Source organism: Coenobita brevimanus, chromosome 51, assembly GCF_032717465.1.
Source record: "Coenobita brevimanus isolate Jiangsu-jjx chromosome 51, ASM3271746v2, whole genome shotgun sequence".
Lineage (NCBI taxonomy): Eukaryota > Metazoa > Arthropoda > Malacostraca > Decapoda > Coenobitidae > Coenobita > Coenobita brevimanus.
The window spans coordinates 36,495,985-36,510,888 of record NC_137004.1 but is presented as its reverse complement, the minus strand read 5'-3'; the positions used below and the strand labels follow the sequence as shown (position 1 = coordinate 36,510,888).

The 14,904-nt window shown below is 42.6% G+C and overlaps 1 protein-coding gene across 1 annotated transcript in view; it reads right to left on the bottom strand.

Moving 5' to 3' along the window:
• The window catches only part of LOC145400214 (xanthine dehydrogenase-like), a 38,161-nt gene that overhangs the window by 10,676 nt on the left and 12,581 nt on the right, over positions 1 to 14,904 (bottom strand). Inside the window, exons 14-21 of the mRNA XM_080272729.1 lie at positions 14,441 to 14,606; positions 13,512 to 13,627; positions 12,736 to 12,828; positions 12,142 to 12,346; positions 10,972 to 11,051; positions 10,677 to 10,789; positions 2,878 to 3,061; positions 1,222 to 1,420 (exon numbers count right to left, since the gene is read on the bottom strand). Coding sequence (XP_080128855.1) covers positions 1,222 to 1,420; positions 2,878 to 3,061; positions 10,677 to 10,789; positions 10,972 to 11,051; positions 12,142 to 12,346; positions 12,736 to 12,828; positions 13,512 to 13,627; positions 14,441 to 14,606 — 1,156 coding nt within the window. The remainder of the gene's footprint in view (positions 1 to 1,221; positions 1,421 to 2,877; positions 3,062 to 10,676; positions 10,790 to 10,971; positions 11,052 to 12,141; positions 12,347 to 12,735; positions 12,829 to 13,511; positions 13,628 to 14,440; positions 14,607 to 14,904) is intronic.

Below are 14,904 nucleotides of genomic sequence, written 5' to 3'. Positions count from 1 at the left end.
TTCATTTCTATAACAATCTCTTAATACTTTGCAATTACTTAGGCAGAAATTGGGGACAGCTTACCTGTTTTCTTTCGGGTTATCATTCATACTAAATATTAACCTATTTTTATTATGATCGCTACGACCAAGTTGTTTGCCATCTTCTATACTGCTATGAAATTTCCCTTACCAGAGGAAACAGTTCAAGTATATAAATCCCTTCAGTTGGCTCCCTAATACACTGAAAGAGGAGTCTGTCCTGGACTGTTACTTAAAAAAAATCCTCTAACTCTCCATCTCATGCATGATTTTCCTAGTCTGTCCTGGGAAAATTAAAATCCCCAGGGTCAATTATTATGAAGACTGGAGTATATCTCTCTCTAATTTTCTCCCCAAAGGTATTTATCAACTACTGTACTATATTTAACTTTAGTTATCTGTAAATAGCTCCTAAGACTAATGCGTCCCTGCTGTTACTAATTTCAACCCAGACACTCTACGTATTCTTAATTACGCTAATGTGTGTTTTGCCACAACAGGTTAATGTCTTTTGAACGTAAATAACAACCCCATTCCACTTTCTTATCAGATTGATTAAAATATATTGTAACCCTGAATTTGGTTATCGGTAAAAATAATAATAATAATAATCCCGAGTCTCTGTGCTTATCCATAGTTCACCAAAAGCGACAATATCGATTTTTTTGCGTACTAATAAAGGTCCTCAGCTTATCCAGTTCACTATATAAACTCTAACTGTTTGCATAGTAGATATGTAAAGTAGTATACTCTGATGTTTACCTTTTTAATTCATTTTGGTTCTCACTAGGAAGCTGTGTTCTCAACCAATGTGAATATTTTCTTTAATATTTTCTTTTCACAGTACCACCAGCACAACTTGTTTGGATTTAAGGTACCTGAGTGGATGTATCTCCATTAAGTTTTTTCACCATTCTTGTTTATACACATTTCATTGTACCCATCCGTACGTGGTAATAGAGATTCCTGAGTAGAATTTTTTTTATCTTACACTGAAAAAAAAAAAAAAAAAAAAACTATCTCCCTATCTATTCAGGAAACAAAAACAGAAATTCCTTGCCCACTGAAATTAAGCCACTCGAGATTTAAACCTCTGACTTGTAATACCTCTGTACTTTTAACAATGACACAATTCACAAGAGAGATACACTGTTCCACCTTGGAACACGAGTTCTCAGATGGTTCCATAGTACCACTTACCAGGGCCGCGGCACCAGGTAGTAATGGCGGTGTTGGTGAGCACAAACTGGGGTGTGATCTCCCAGTTGGGACAGGAGTAACAGCAATTTCGCAGGGTCTCGGCGGCGGAGGAGGCACTGATGTCGATGGCAGCGTACCCTGAATCTGAGATTATAGTTGCCTGGATGGCCTGTAGCAATCCAGCGTCATCAACACCCACCTGGGGAGTGGTAGGAAAGTTAGGGACTTGGTGAATGATGGATGGAGAAAGATGACAGGGGTGGGAAATAGTGAGTGGCTAGTTACTATGTGATGGAGCTGAGGGAATGATAAAAAGTGCACTCGAAAACAAATATTTCTTGGTCTCACAAACTTTCCATGCTCTTGAAGCTGAAGATTTGGGTTGTTGCTTAACCCCAGTCCGTCTGATCGAGCAGATGATTAGGATATACGGATGAAGTTTCATAATTTACGGGTAGCAAAAATATTAAGCTTTCATCGGGATCATGAGTTAATGGGTAAAATTATGCGCAACTCAAGCCTGAAAGGGCCTCATTCACACCTACAGGCAATAAATACTCAGTCAAACATAATGCAGTAAGAACTGATTTGAGCTCAAAACTGGATTGAGTAAGTACAGTTGGGGAAATTACTCCAAAAGAAACCTTATAACATATTCATTATATAATTTTGTAACTGTAGTTGAAAATTTCCTCATCACAGTGTTAAGGATACCCTCACGACGCAAATAAACACTGTAGTTATAGACGACAGATCGAAGAAATAATAAAAAAATTGCAACCATAAATGAAACTGCTTTTAAATCAAGGAAGTTAATGCACAAATTGGCCATAACTGCAGATGAAGAGCTTCTTGTTACAAGATGGGAGCTACTAAACCGAGAATATTAGAATAACAGATATTAGTAACAGGGGCGTGTCAAGGATTCTAAAATGAGGTGAAGAAGGGACGGCCAAACTTACTGAGATGTGTCCCAAAGAAAACTCTTTTGGGGAATTCGAAGGTATCCTTTCAAAAATTTGAGGTGGCCACCCGACGGACAGGCATATTTCAGGAGTGGTAAGGGCCATCCTGGCCACTCCTATGGCTACGGCGCTAAGTACCAAACCTTATAGTTGCACAGGAAATGCAACCCAAACAGCTATACCACCACCACATATATTTCCAAATCTTGTAGAGTGGGATTTCAAAATACAGAAATTACAAGAGAGGGATAATACACTGCTCAACTCTCCCTACTTTTTTTCTATGTTATACCTTGTGTGTTAATGACTTGAGGATTACGAGAGGAAATATAATTCATATGGTAAATATACTGGATTTTGGGATGAGTTATTCTGTTACTTCTTTTTTTTTTTTTTTTTTTTTTTTTTGTATGTGACCGACTCTGGGCATAGGCTTCACAGCCTGATTTCAAGGCCCAGTAGTCCTCCTACGTACCGCACACCTGTACATGTCACCACTTCGGCGCTAACACCCATCGTCCATACTGAATACATGCTAGGGCTGTCTCATATAGGACTGATGTATTGGTATTAGCGGGGGACTTACCCAGAACAAATCTCCCAAAACCTTCTAGCTGCAGATGAAGGGTTCTATATTACAGAGACAGGGCTCCAAAAATCTTAGAGAATCACAGTTCATATCTCCTCAAACCTTGTAGTTGCAGACGTGTGGTTCCCTGCCGCCTATCATGGTCATGTTGGTGTGCAGGTCAAGCTGGACTCTGACTGGCCTCCTTGTTTTGTGTGCAGCCAGACCCACCGCGGTCGCCACCATGTTGCACTGGTCGATCTTGGCACCGAATGCTCCTCCCATCCGCTTGCAGGACACGTGCACGCTGAGGATTGGGATAGAATGGGGCTAGTTAGGGTGAATTGCTGTCGATTAGGATTGACTGGGAAGAGCTGCTGCGGATTTATATGGACTGGTGCTTAAATGGAATCTGGGGTTGAATTCTCTTACCATACCTTTGCAGGACATGGGCACACTGTGAATTGGGGCGAGTTTGGGTGACCTAGGATGAACTGTGTAAGCTAAAGTGGACTAGTGTGATTATGGATAAATTAAATTAAAATGGATCCTAATTTATACTTCAACATACTTCCACTCTGATGGTTAGAGAGGACTGGGATGAGTTAAGAATGAGTTAGCTTGAGCTATGACACATCAAGTTCGACTGATGTGGAGATGAGCGGAATAAAGTTAACTGAGGTGAATAAGCAGGTAAGGTGAAAAGAAGTGTGTTGAGAATGGATCAGAGTGGACTAGGATGAGTTAAGAGCAGATCTGGGAGGCCTGGGGCGAGATAAGAGCGGTTTTGGGTAAACTGGGGTGAGGTAGGAGTGTATTTCGGCGGACGGAGGTGAACTGGGCGAATACGGGTGACTTGGAGGTAAATTAAGAGTAAACAAGAGCGCACTGGAGTGAGAGAAATCGATTGCGGTGGCTCAGGTTTAGTTAAGGTCGAGTGATTATGATAAGTTAGAATGTACTGGGATGTATTACAAATTAACAGTGTATTAATCAAAGCATGGAAATACTTTGTGGTTCCTTCGAGTCCGGATGTCACAGGAATAGTGATCGTGATGATTATAACCACTACTGCGGAAGCATAACACCCGTCTAGCAACAAACTCTCATCCTTTTTCTGTCCAACTTTATAAAGCAAGAGTTGCTCCCAGTCCTGCATATATTCAACGGGTCAACTCTGGAACCCTTTCCCTCTGTCTGTATTTCCTGCTGCCTATGATCTCCAGTTTTTCAAACGCAGTGCATCCGGGCTGTCACGAATCAATTCGCGACATTTCCTTTTTGTGAGAAGCCACGAACTATTAGTGGAAAACTCACTGTGTATCGCTCAGTTAACCGTTCTCTCTCCATTTCGGGGTATACTTTTCAAATCATTCGTCACTTTCAGGAGTGACCGATTTAATGCACGTCACTAAGTGCGCTACTGAGCGATACAATTGTTTCTTTATCGTTCGCCTCTGCTTGCATAAACCGTTAGCCACGCCTTCTTCCGGTGGCTCGTGCTTCCTGCCCATACATTATTTGAATTCAGTCTTGTGTTTGCTGTGACGGAGGAAGGTCCTGTGCTCCAAGAAGTGTGAGAGGTCGCTAGCACCCAGGCTCCACTGAGACAGTTATCCAGTCCTCCCACCTTAGTGGTGATACATAGCATTCATCGACTGGTATTTCTTTTGTGTATTTCCTAGTTTTAAGAGTTTAGTTAAGGTGTTTTTCCTAGGCGTAAGTATTTAGCTATTGCGTGAGTGAGTGAGTGCGTCTCATTTAATTGATTTGAATTGTAACGTTAAATTTATTTTTTGTAATTAATAAATTTAACAGTTCTTTTCCTTGAGCTTAAAGTAAAATCTTGTTTCATTTCTCCATTATTAAGCTTATTTCCCATATAGCTCCTAGCTTGCATAAACGTTTTGCTTTCATAACTGGTACTTAGACCAGTCTTGTTGTATTAACTTAAAATCCGTTGTGCCATAGGAGTTAAGCATCAGCAAGGACCTGATTATTGTTATTAGTATTAGTTATTTATTGTCAAGGGTGAAGTAACTTTCTCCAGAGGCTAACAGTACAGTAATTCAGCAATTGTGAGTAATTAGTCTCTGCTGTGTACTGTGGAGAAAGTTTATAAATTCTCGTTCTCAGAGAGTCGTGCGAAGAAGCAGCGTAAAGTAATCATTGCTTGATGTAGCAAGACAATCATTGTCTCTGCTCTTCAATATTATTGAATATTATTATCAATTTAAATAACATTTAACCATTTATATCAAAATTACCGTGATATTATAAAAACCCCGTGACAATTGGCGACCTCATTCCAGGATATTAACTCCTAGCTATAAAGCTATTCACGAGATAGTGCTCACTCATTCATATTTAGGTATTTATTATTAAAGTTTATAGGCACAAGTTTACTGGTGGTTACCGTTGATTTAGCAAGTGAATTTTTGCTTTATTAATCAATAGAGTACTTAACTCTAGTTTATTTTTGGTAACGCCAGACGATTTTATTCGCTTCTGGGAAGTCGCCGTACCATTGTGTTTATTATTGAGTCTTCCCAGTCATTTACATTTTTGATTTATTCTTTGCCAGTTAACTGGATAAGACTGGTCACCAGTAGCTTGTGTCTGTACTCTATATTTTTGTTTATTAGTATTCGTCGCTAAGCAGTCAGTACTCAATTTCGGTTTGCTTCATAAATTAGCGAAATGGCTACTACTGTATTTTTACAGGAAGCCAAAGAAATGGGTCTTTCGGACCCAACCGAAATTAAAGAGTATATACTCTCACGGCATAATCAGGAGCAGCAGCGCGAGAATGATGCTCGTGAAGAGCGTAAGATTCAGCGCGAATACGAGCGAGAACAGCGCGAACAACGTGAAAGAGAGCGTGCATATGAACAAGAGCAGCGTGAGAAAGAGCGCGAATACGAGCAGAAACAACGCGAGCTCGAGTTGGAAAAAGAGCGAGAACAGCGCGAACACGAGCGAGAACAGCGCGAATACGAGCGTGAACAACGAGACAAAGAACGAGAACATGAACTTGAAGTGCTGAAGCTCAAGCGAGATTCCTTGGCTTCAGACACGTCTGGTGCAGTTGGTCCAAGCTCCACGAGCGTTCTTCCTGCACATGTCCTGGCGACCCCACGCATCAAGCTTCCTTCATACAAGGAAAGCGAGCGAATCGAGCCGTACATAGCTCGTTTTGAGGACATGGCAGACATGTATCAACTGGATGAGGCAGCTAAGCGGATCCAATTTCTTAGTTTATTTGAGGGCCCTGCCCTCGATATTCTCCACAGAATTCGTGGAGACAATCTCACATATGAGATGATGAAAGCTGCACTCATTAAGGCGTATGGTCTCACAGTAGACGACGCCAAAGTTCAGTTCATGCGAGCTCGTCTCCAAGACAAGGAGACAGCTGTTCAGTTCCTTGATCGTCTCACAGCTTATTTAAATGAGTGGATGGAGAAAGATGAAACTCCTTCCACGCGTGAGGGGATAATTGACCTTATGCTGCGTACACAGCTAGAGAGGTCGTGGCCTGCTGAGCTCATAGCACAGCTTAAGATCTGCCAGGTGAAAGATGCCAGCCAAATGGCAGAGAAGGCTGACGCATTCTTTACTGCATACGGGTATCAACCTCGTAAGCAAAACACCTGGAGCAGAAAAGATACTGCCAAGTCTGGGAAGCCGTCTCAGACTGAATCCCAGCACCAAGGCCGTTCTCAGAGTAATGAGCAAGGTCCAAAACCGCAGTGGAAGGACCAGGGGCAAAACACTCAGAAACCTGAGTGGAAGCGGTACAACAAGTACCCTAACCAGCAGCAGTATCAGCCACGCAACCGACCGTCGGGACAAACTTTTTCACCACCAGCTCAAAAGAGGCAGGAAGCAAATGCAGCCTTCATTCCTCAGCAGCAGCACGGTGGTCACGTCCCTACCAGTGTGGGTACTTCCCCACAGTTCACTAGTCCCACAGTGACAGTGAACCCCCCTCCACAGATGGCCAATGTTCCATCTCCCCAATATAACCTTCAAGGCACAATGTTTGCCGCATCAATTCAGCAGCCTCATGAGTGGCTAGCTGCTTCCTCCACAGGCCCTCCCACAGGTGACAGTACCTTCCTTGTTCAGCCAGGGTTTGTGGGAGGCATTCCTGTGAAGGTCCTGAGAGATAATGGTTCCTCAGGTTGCTCTGTCAAGCAGAGTCTAGTTCGGCCTGAGCAGTATACAGGTCGACAGATCCATGTAAGCCTTATTGATGGATCAGTGAGATTGTTCCCTGAGGCATGTATCCAGGTGGCATCTCCATTTTATACTGGTATGACACTTGCAGTTGTCATGCCAGAGCCTCTATTTGACTTAATAGTAGGCAATATTAATGGAGTCAAGGATAGTTGCTCCAATGGCGCTACTCAGACTTCGGCTGCTGCGGTGACACGAGCCATGACTGAGGCTGCAGACTGTGTCACCCCAGTGATCATTGAATCGCCGCAAGATCTGATGTGCAGTCAACTTGTTGTACAAGAACAACATTCTGACCCGACACTTGCTGCCGTGCGGAATAAACAAAAGGGTCGAGTGATTAAGTATTCACGGGAGGTCGAGCCAAGTTCCTTCGCAAACAAGGACGGCTCTACCGTGAGTCACGAACACCCGAGGGCGAGGTTCGACTGCAGTTTGTCGTTCCCGCCAAGTACCGCCCAGCAGTGTTACAATGGGGTCATTGTCCAGCCTCAGGAGGTCACCTGGGCAAAAGGAAGACCCAGGGCCGTATCCGAGCTGACTTTTTCTGGCCAGGGATGGGACGAGACATAGACAGTTTTGTCCGTTCCTGCAGTGTGTGCCAAAGTATCACCACTGATCAGGGACATGTCCTTCCTGTGCCGTTCATAACCACACCTGTAATCTCTGAGTCAGTTGAGAGACAGGGTAGTGGTGAAGTGGGTGCAGACCTGATGTCTCGCCCATTGGCCCCACAGGACACAGTATGTCCAGGGCCTGTACATGCATATTATGTACCTTAAGTTAAGGGGGAAGTTGAGAGGCGACTTGAGGCTATGGAAGACCCAAGTTTGCATAAGGATTCTCAGCTTCCCGGTACTAATATATGTACCGTAAGTTAAGGGGGAAGTTGAGAGGCGACTTGAGGCTATGGAAGACCCAAGTTTGCATAAGGATTCTCAGCTTCCCGGTACTAATAGAAGTACTGTAGGTTAAGGGGGAAGTTCGAGAGAGAACTCCGCAGTGGCGACTTGAGGCTATGGAAGACCCAAGTTTGCACAAGGATTCTCAGCTTTCCGGTACTAATATAAGTATTGTATTGTAGGTTAAGGGGGAGAGAGAACTCCGCAGAGGCGACTTGAGGCTATGGAAGACCCAAGTTTGCACGAGGATTCTCAGCTTTCCGGTACTAATATAAGTGTTGTATTGTAGGTTAAGGGGGAAGTGAGAACTCCGCAGAGGCGACTTGAGGCTATGGAAGACCCAAGTTTGCACAAGGATTCTCAGCTTTCCGGTACTAATATAAGTATTGTATTGTAGGTTAAGGGAGAGAGAACTCCGCAGAGGCGACTTGAGGCTATGGAAGACCCAAGTTTGCACGAGGATTCTCAGCTTTCCGGTACTAATATAAGTGTTGTATTGTAGGTTAAGGGGGAAGTGAGAACTCTGCAGAGGCGACTTGAGGCTATGGAAGACCCAAGTTTGCACAAGGTTTCTCAGCTCTCCGATATTAATATAAGTACTGTAGGTTGAGGACCCGTGTGCGGTTCGAGGCTATGGAAGACCCGAGTTTGCACAGGGATTCTCAACTTGCCGATCATAATCGTGTGCTAAAATTAATGGCGACCTCGAGTGTACTTTTCATAGCATGTACTGACTGCTAGCCAGAGAGAGTAATTGTAACATAATAAGAATTTTGTCTCATTGACACTTTTGATGCTCCACCTTAATTGGTTTTGCAGGTTCAGCAATGGGTGTAGCAGTTTTGCTGTGCGGACCAGCTGATCATCTGCCGCACGCTGCTGCCTCTTCTCCTCTGCCTTCTGCATTGCCGCCATATTATTTACTGTCATTTTACACGTAGGTACAGTTACACTACAACTGTCACACCTACACCGTGTATTACATACACCACGCTACACAACAATTAGTTGTCAGTGTAAATGTAGCGAATTTTCGCTCAGTTTGACCTGAGTACAGGATTTTCACAGTCGTCACGGAGTTTTTCCCTCAAGCTTGCTTCTATTAACGTAAATACGAGGTTTTTTCGCTCACTGGCGACTGCGACTTTCTCCTGTAGCAGGATAGCACACACACCACAGTGTGAATCTTGTGTGACTGAGTTAGGATTTATATATATGTATATTGAAATCTTTCTTCTGAAGGAAGAAAGATTTAATTTTCATGGGGCGTAATGTCACGAATCAATTCGCGACATTTCCTTTTTGTGAGAAGCCACGAACTATTAGTGGAAAACTCACTGTGTATCGCTCAGTTAACCGTTCTCTCTCCATTTCGGGGTATACTTTTCAAATCATTCGTCACTTTCAGGAGTGACCGATTTAATGCACGTCACTAAGTGCGCTACTGAGCGATACAATTGTTTCTTTATCGTTCGCCTCTGCTTGCATAAACCGTTAGCCACGCCTTCTTCCGGTGGCTCGTGCTTCCTGCCCATACATTATTTGAATTCAGTCTTGTGTTTGCTGTGACGGAGGAAGGTCCTGTGCTCCAAGAAGTGTGAGAGGTCGCTAGCACCCAGGCTCCACTGAGACAGTTATCCAGTCCTCCCACCTTAGTGGTGATACATAGCATTCATCGACTGGTATTTCTTTTGTGTATTTTGTAGTTTTAAGAGCTTAGTTAAGGTGTTTTTCCTAGGCATAAGTATTTAGCTATTGCGTGAGTGAGTGAGTGCGTCTCATTTAATTGATTTGAATTGTAACGTTAAATTTATTTTTTGTGATTAATAAATTTAACAGTTCCTTTCTTGAGCTTAAAGTAAAATCTTGTTTCATTTCTCCATTATTAAGCTTATTTCCCATATAGCTCCTAGCTTGCATAAACGTTTTGCTTTCATAACTGGTACTTAGACCAGTCTTGTTGTATTAACTTAAAATCCGTTGTGCCATAGGAGTTAAGCATCAGCAAGGACCTGATTATTGTTATTAGTATTAGTTATTTATTGTCAAGGGTGAAGTAACTTTCTCCAGAGGCTAACAGTACAGTAATTCAGCAATTGTGAGTAATTAGTCTCTGCTGTGTACTGTGGAGAAAGTTTATAAATTCTCGTTCTCAGAGAGTCGTGCGAAGAAGCAGCGTAAAGTAATCATTGCTTGATGTAGCAAGACAATCATTGTCTCTGCTCTTCAATATTATTGAATATTATTATCAATTTAAATAACATTTAACCATTTATATCAAAATTACCGTGATATTATAAAAACCCCGTGACACGGGCATCGCGAAATGAAATGAACGGAGCTTGAATTTGGCTCTGTTTTCTTGTTTTCGTTTTTCCTTGGAGGGAACAATCTTGTGGGCTCCTGGTCTTTGGTTCCGTCTTTCTTGCATTAAAAAAAAAAAAATAGTGAATTGCATCATATTCCAGTGTTACAATATCGTTACACATCAGCACTATAGATGGATAAATGGCAATTTGAGGCCAAGACAGTAAATTAAGCATTCTGTGTACTCTTTTTATTCTAGCTTGGACGAAAGCTACCATCTCTTCATCTTCAGCGTTGAGTTGTAATAAGAGATTAACACTAGAATACGGTGATAGACATGAAACAGTGCCATGTAAAGGATGCATAGTCAAAAACTGTCTTTTCCTGTCACTAAGCTATGCGGAATAAGCTACAAAATGACGATAATGTGGGCCAACTTAGGGTAAGAGAGTACAGCTACCTACTACTCACTCGCCATGTTTGAGTCCAGTCACTTGAGCAATGGCTCTCTGAGTCTCTGAGAGCCACTGGGAAGAGCACTTCACGTCCAGCCCGCCTTCATCGGTGGGAATGGCCAGAGTCACCTGAGGGAGGTTGTTGAAAAAAAAAAGAAAAAACAGGTAAATATTGTTGGGTGTTCAGTGCCCTTAGGTAAATCCTTATAAAAAGGTAATATCAGTATGGGAGAAAAAATGATGATGCTTCTTTTTTTTTTTCTGACAGCCAAAACCACACGAGTGAGAGAGAGAGAGAGAGAGAATCTTACGTGGTTCTCCATGTGGAAGTGGTACTGGCCACCCCTAAATATGCTGCCTTCGACGATCGTGGTGGAAGCTGCAAAACCAGCTGAAAATTGTAAAAGTTATAGGTTAGATATCACACACACACACACACACACACACACACACACACACACACACACACACACACACACACACACACACACACACATTAGCTTAAACATTATTCCCACCCTACCCTACTCTAGCTTGCCCTAACGCCTAAGCTCTCAAACCAATCATGCTCTCATCATAATCAATCCCATCCTTACCTACACTGCTCAGTCTAATCCTAACCTGCCCTGTCCTAAACTAAGATACCCTATCCTGCCCTGTTCTACTCTGTTACGCCTAACTGAACCATTGAAGGGGGAGGGGACATGGTTAGGTAGAGTATGAAATAGGAGTGAAGTGATTCTGAACGACCTGCTCAGTTGTTAAAACTGAAGGCTCTAGGCTACCACCTGTGTCCCTCAAAACAATCATAAATTTTTCATTAATTTTCAGTGAAGAGATCAGAAATATTTACTTCTGAAAAAAAAAAAAATCATTTTTATTCGTAATTAATACAGAAAGTTATAATGAATATTTTTATCTTAGCTCTGGAAATACAAATTTTACATAAGTTCAATTAAAACCTTGTCGCAAAAACTGCCCGACTCTCATTTGATGAAAAACATTATTTCCAATAATTACCTCATAGGAATATAGAAATGCATATCTCTGCATGCATTCAGAATAATCTTTATTTCATTTCTTTTTTCAAATACCATGAACACTAAAAAATCCCCTCCCCCCCAAATGTGTGTTAAATACATTGTACTGTACACTTTTTGTTTCAAAATTTGTTTGCAAAAAATAAAAATTTTGTTATTCTGACATTTATCATGACATTCTTTAAGTGTGCTGCAAGGAGTCAATAAACTGACTTATGTGCCGTGAAGTGAAAATCGTTGTGAAGCACTGCCCTAATTAATGTATGCATACCTGCCCTGTCCCCTTCTGTTCCACCTTGACCTGCCCTTCCTTGCTTTGCCCTGCCCTGCCCTCTTCTACCCTGTTCCACTCTACCCTATCCTATGCCACCCTGTGCTACCTGGCCTTTCCCTGCTCGGCCAAGCCCAGTTCATCCCTGCCATATTCAGTCCTGTCCTTACCAGCCACGTCGCCGTCAACGATTGGAGTGAACTGGCCAGGAGGGAGAGGATTCTGAAGTGCCTGCTCAATGGTCAACACAGGAGGCTGGATGTCACTGTAGGTAACCACAATGGCGTTCTTTCCGGCGATGGCCGATCCCCTGTCTGTAGCCAAGACCAGACCTAGAGGCTGCCCGTAGTATGATACCCGGTCTTCAGGGAACACCTGTGAGGATAGGTGGCGTGGGGTGGGGTTAGGTTAAAACTACTCCCTTCACCCCAACCCTTCTTCCCTTGATATCTGAGAAGCAGACAGGCTCCAGATTCTGATTCTTTCTTTCTTTAATTGAATTTTTAAGATATGAGGTCATGCTAACAGATTATATGGTTGTACAATCTGACACTAAATTAAACCGATTACACACACATTTGGAAGTTATTTATTGGGAACCCAATACACTGTTGTTCCAGAAGTGGATACAGTTCCTCCATCTGAACAGCCTACCGCACTTTGATAAAGACACTAAATTTAACTATTCTGCTATCAAAAACATCCTGAATCACATACTTTCCAAGTCATTATTTAACTGAAGTATAAAATGATTAGCAACTTACGGGTTGGACATTGTCGGTCCATGACAGGGAGTTGATTTTGTTAACACCAGTGATATCACCCACACCAACGAAGTCCACTACACCGGGGATAGCCTGCAATATATATTATGGCACTAAGTACACCAAAGGAGTAAAAAAAAAAATCATAGTTAAGCAACTACACTCCCCTACCCATGGATATCTGCCACAGTAGAGATAGCCTGCAATTTAAAGTGTGGCACTGAGCATATAAAGATTCAATGAAAGAAATAGTTCAAGATTCTTATCAGTTGCACATAGTTCATTACAGACTTTGGTGCAGGTCTGAGACGAATCAAATCACCTCTTCCTCTTGCATATCTCCTGGTAACACAAAGCATTTCGTCAAATACTAAAGCTGGTGTGCTTCTCTGTCTATGCGTGGAAACTTACGGAGTCATTCTGCTGCTGATGTGACACACGGCACTAAGCAGATGAGTGGCTGTGTCGGAATACTAACTATTGCCTCTTAAAAAGTGTGCTGACAGAGCCAATATACTAAAAAGCGTGGCTCCAGATTCTAAGAACACAGCATGACTCTCAAAGAAATACCAATGTCGCCTAAGGGACCATAGCTTTCAGGATGGAAACTACTGTGCTATTTAACGCACCCCCAATTTTTAAAATATCCACGAAAGAAGGAATTCAGAGATTTGTATTGCACTGATAACGTAGAGATCCAGTGAAAAGATTTAACTCATTTTCCGCATACTTACAAAGGATAAACTACTCAAGAGATCCACTAAGAAATCACTCACTAGGGCAGGGGATGGGTCAATGGATGTGATCTGAGCGTTGGCCTGGGTGGAAGTGAGGAAGACGCCATAGAGTTCGCCGGGTAGGGTGGGGTGTTTGTGGATGTAGTCTATCTCTCCTGCAGGCGGGAGAAGGATGGATGTAGATAGATATTCAGACAGGCAGATATGTAGACAGACAGACGAAAATAGACAGATGAACTGATATGATAACTAGGCGTCTGACAAATGGCGGAGTTGGAGATAAAAATTGACCTTATTCACATATAGGGCGTGTCCTCCCAGGTGCACCATTATCAATTGGACAGAGAGAAAAAAGATTCAAATATTAGGCAAACGTTTATCCAAGTCTGTACTTAGACAACTAGGTATATTAATATTGATGGATGGACGGATGAACATATAGGGTAGCTTGATGGCAGAGAAATTTAAGATGGAATGGTGGATGTATGGATGATTAGTCAGATACATGGGGGTAGATATGACAAATAGCCACCTCTGTACAGGTGAAGGAACTAGAGATAGATGAGTAAGTAGAAAGGTAGGTGCATGAGTGTAGTGAACATCATAAGTATTGTCGCCTCCCCTGCTTTGTTCTCCATGCACTTTGAAAAGCAGTGCGGTGAATCAGCGAAACAAACACTGTTTACTTAATTTGGTCTCAGATCAATGTCATAAAAGTCGTTTGCTGTAGGTTCACCACCCTGATTTTCCAAGTCCGTGCAGAGAGAGGCAAGAGAGGTGACAGGACCTTTGATACCAACTGTACACACATCTCATACATACACCACTCATAGGCTACATACAAATCTTTATAACTGCAACCCTCCTGCACACTAAATTGTAGCTCACAATTCATTAGGTGAACTAATTACTGTCAGTCGTCTTTTCATCTCTCTCTCTCTCTCTCTCTCTTTCTCTCTCTCTCTCACCACTGCACTGTATCGGGGCCTCCAGCTTGTGCATAGGCAGGCCCACAGGATAGTTCTCAGGGATGGTGTCGAAGGTCTGAGTGCCACTTGAGAGAGGGCGCTGAAGACTGGTGGCTCCACTGCTGATAGGAGGACTCACACTGTCACCCAGAATGCCAAGGATTGTCTGTCAGGGGTTAGGAGTTATGGTTATTTGTGTTATTAGCATCGGCATCACTGTTAACATTACTATTAGTACATTTTACAGAAGGAATGTATCACTACATTTCCTATGCGCCCACTTATCACAAATGCTGCACAAAATGAATGGAATTACCTCCCACACCCTTGTGGCATACTGCGATCGGCCACATTCCTGCTTTGACAGTACCGCCACTCTCACTGGATATCATCACTTTTGTTGTATCTGCACTTAGTCTCAAATCCCTGTGCTCCATTCTATCTCTCCCTCTCCATAATCTTTC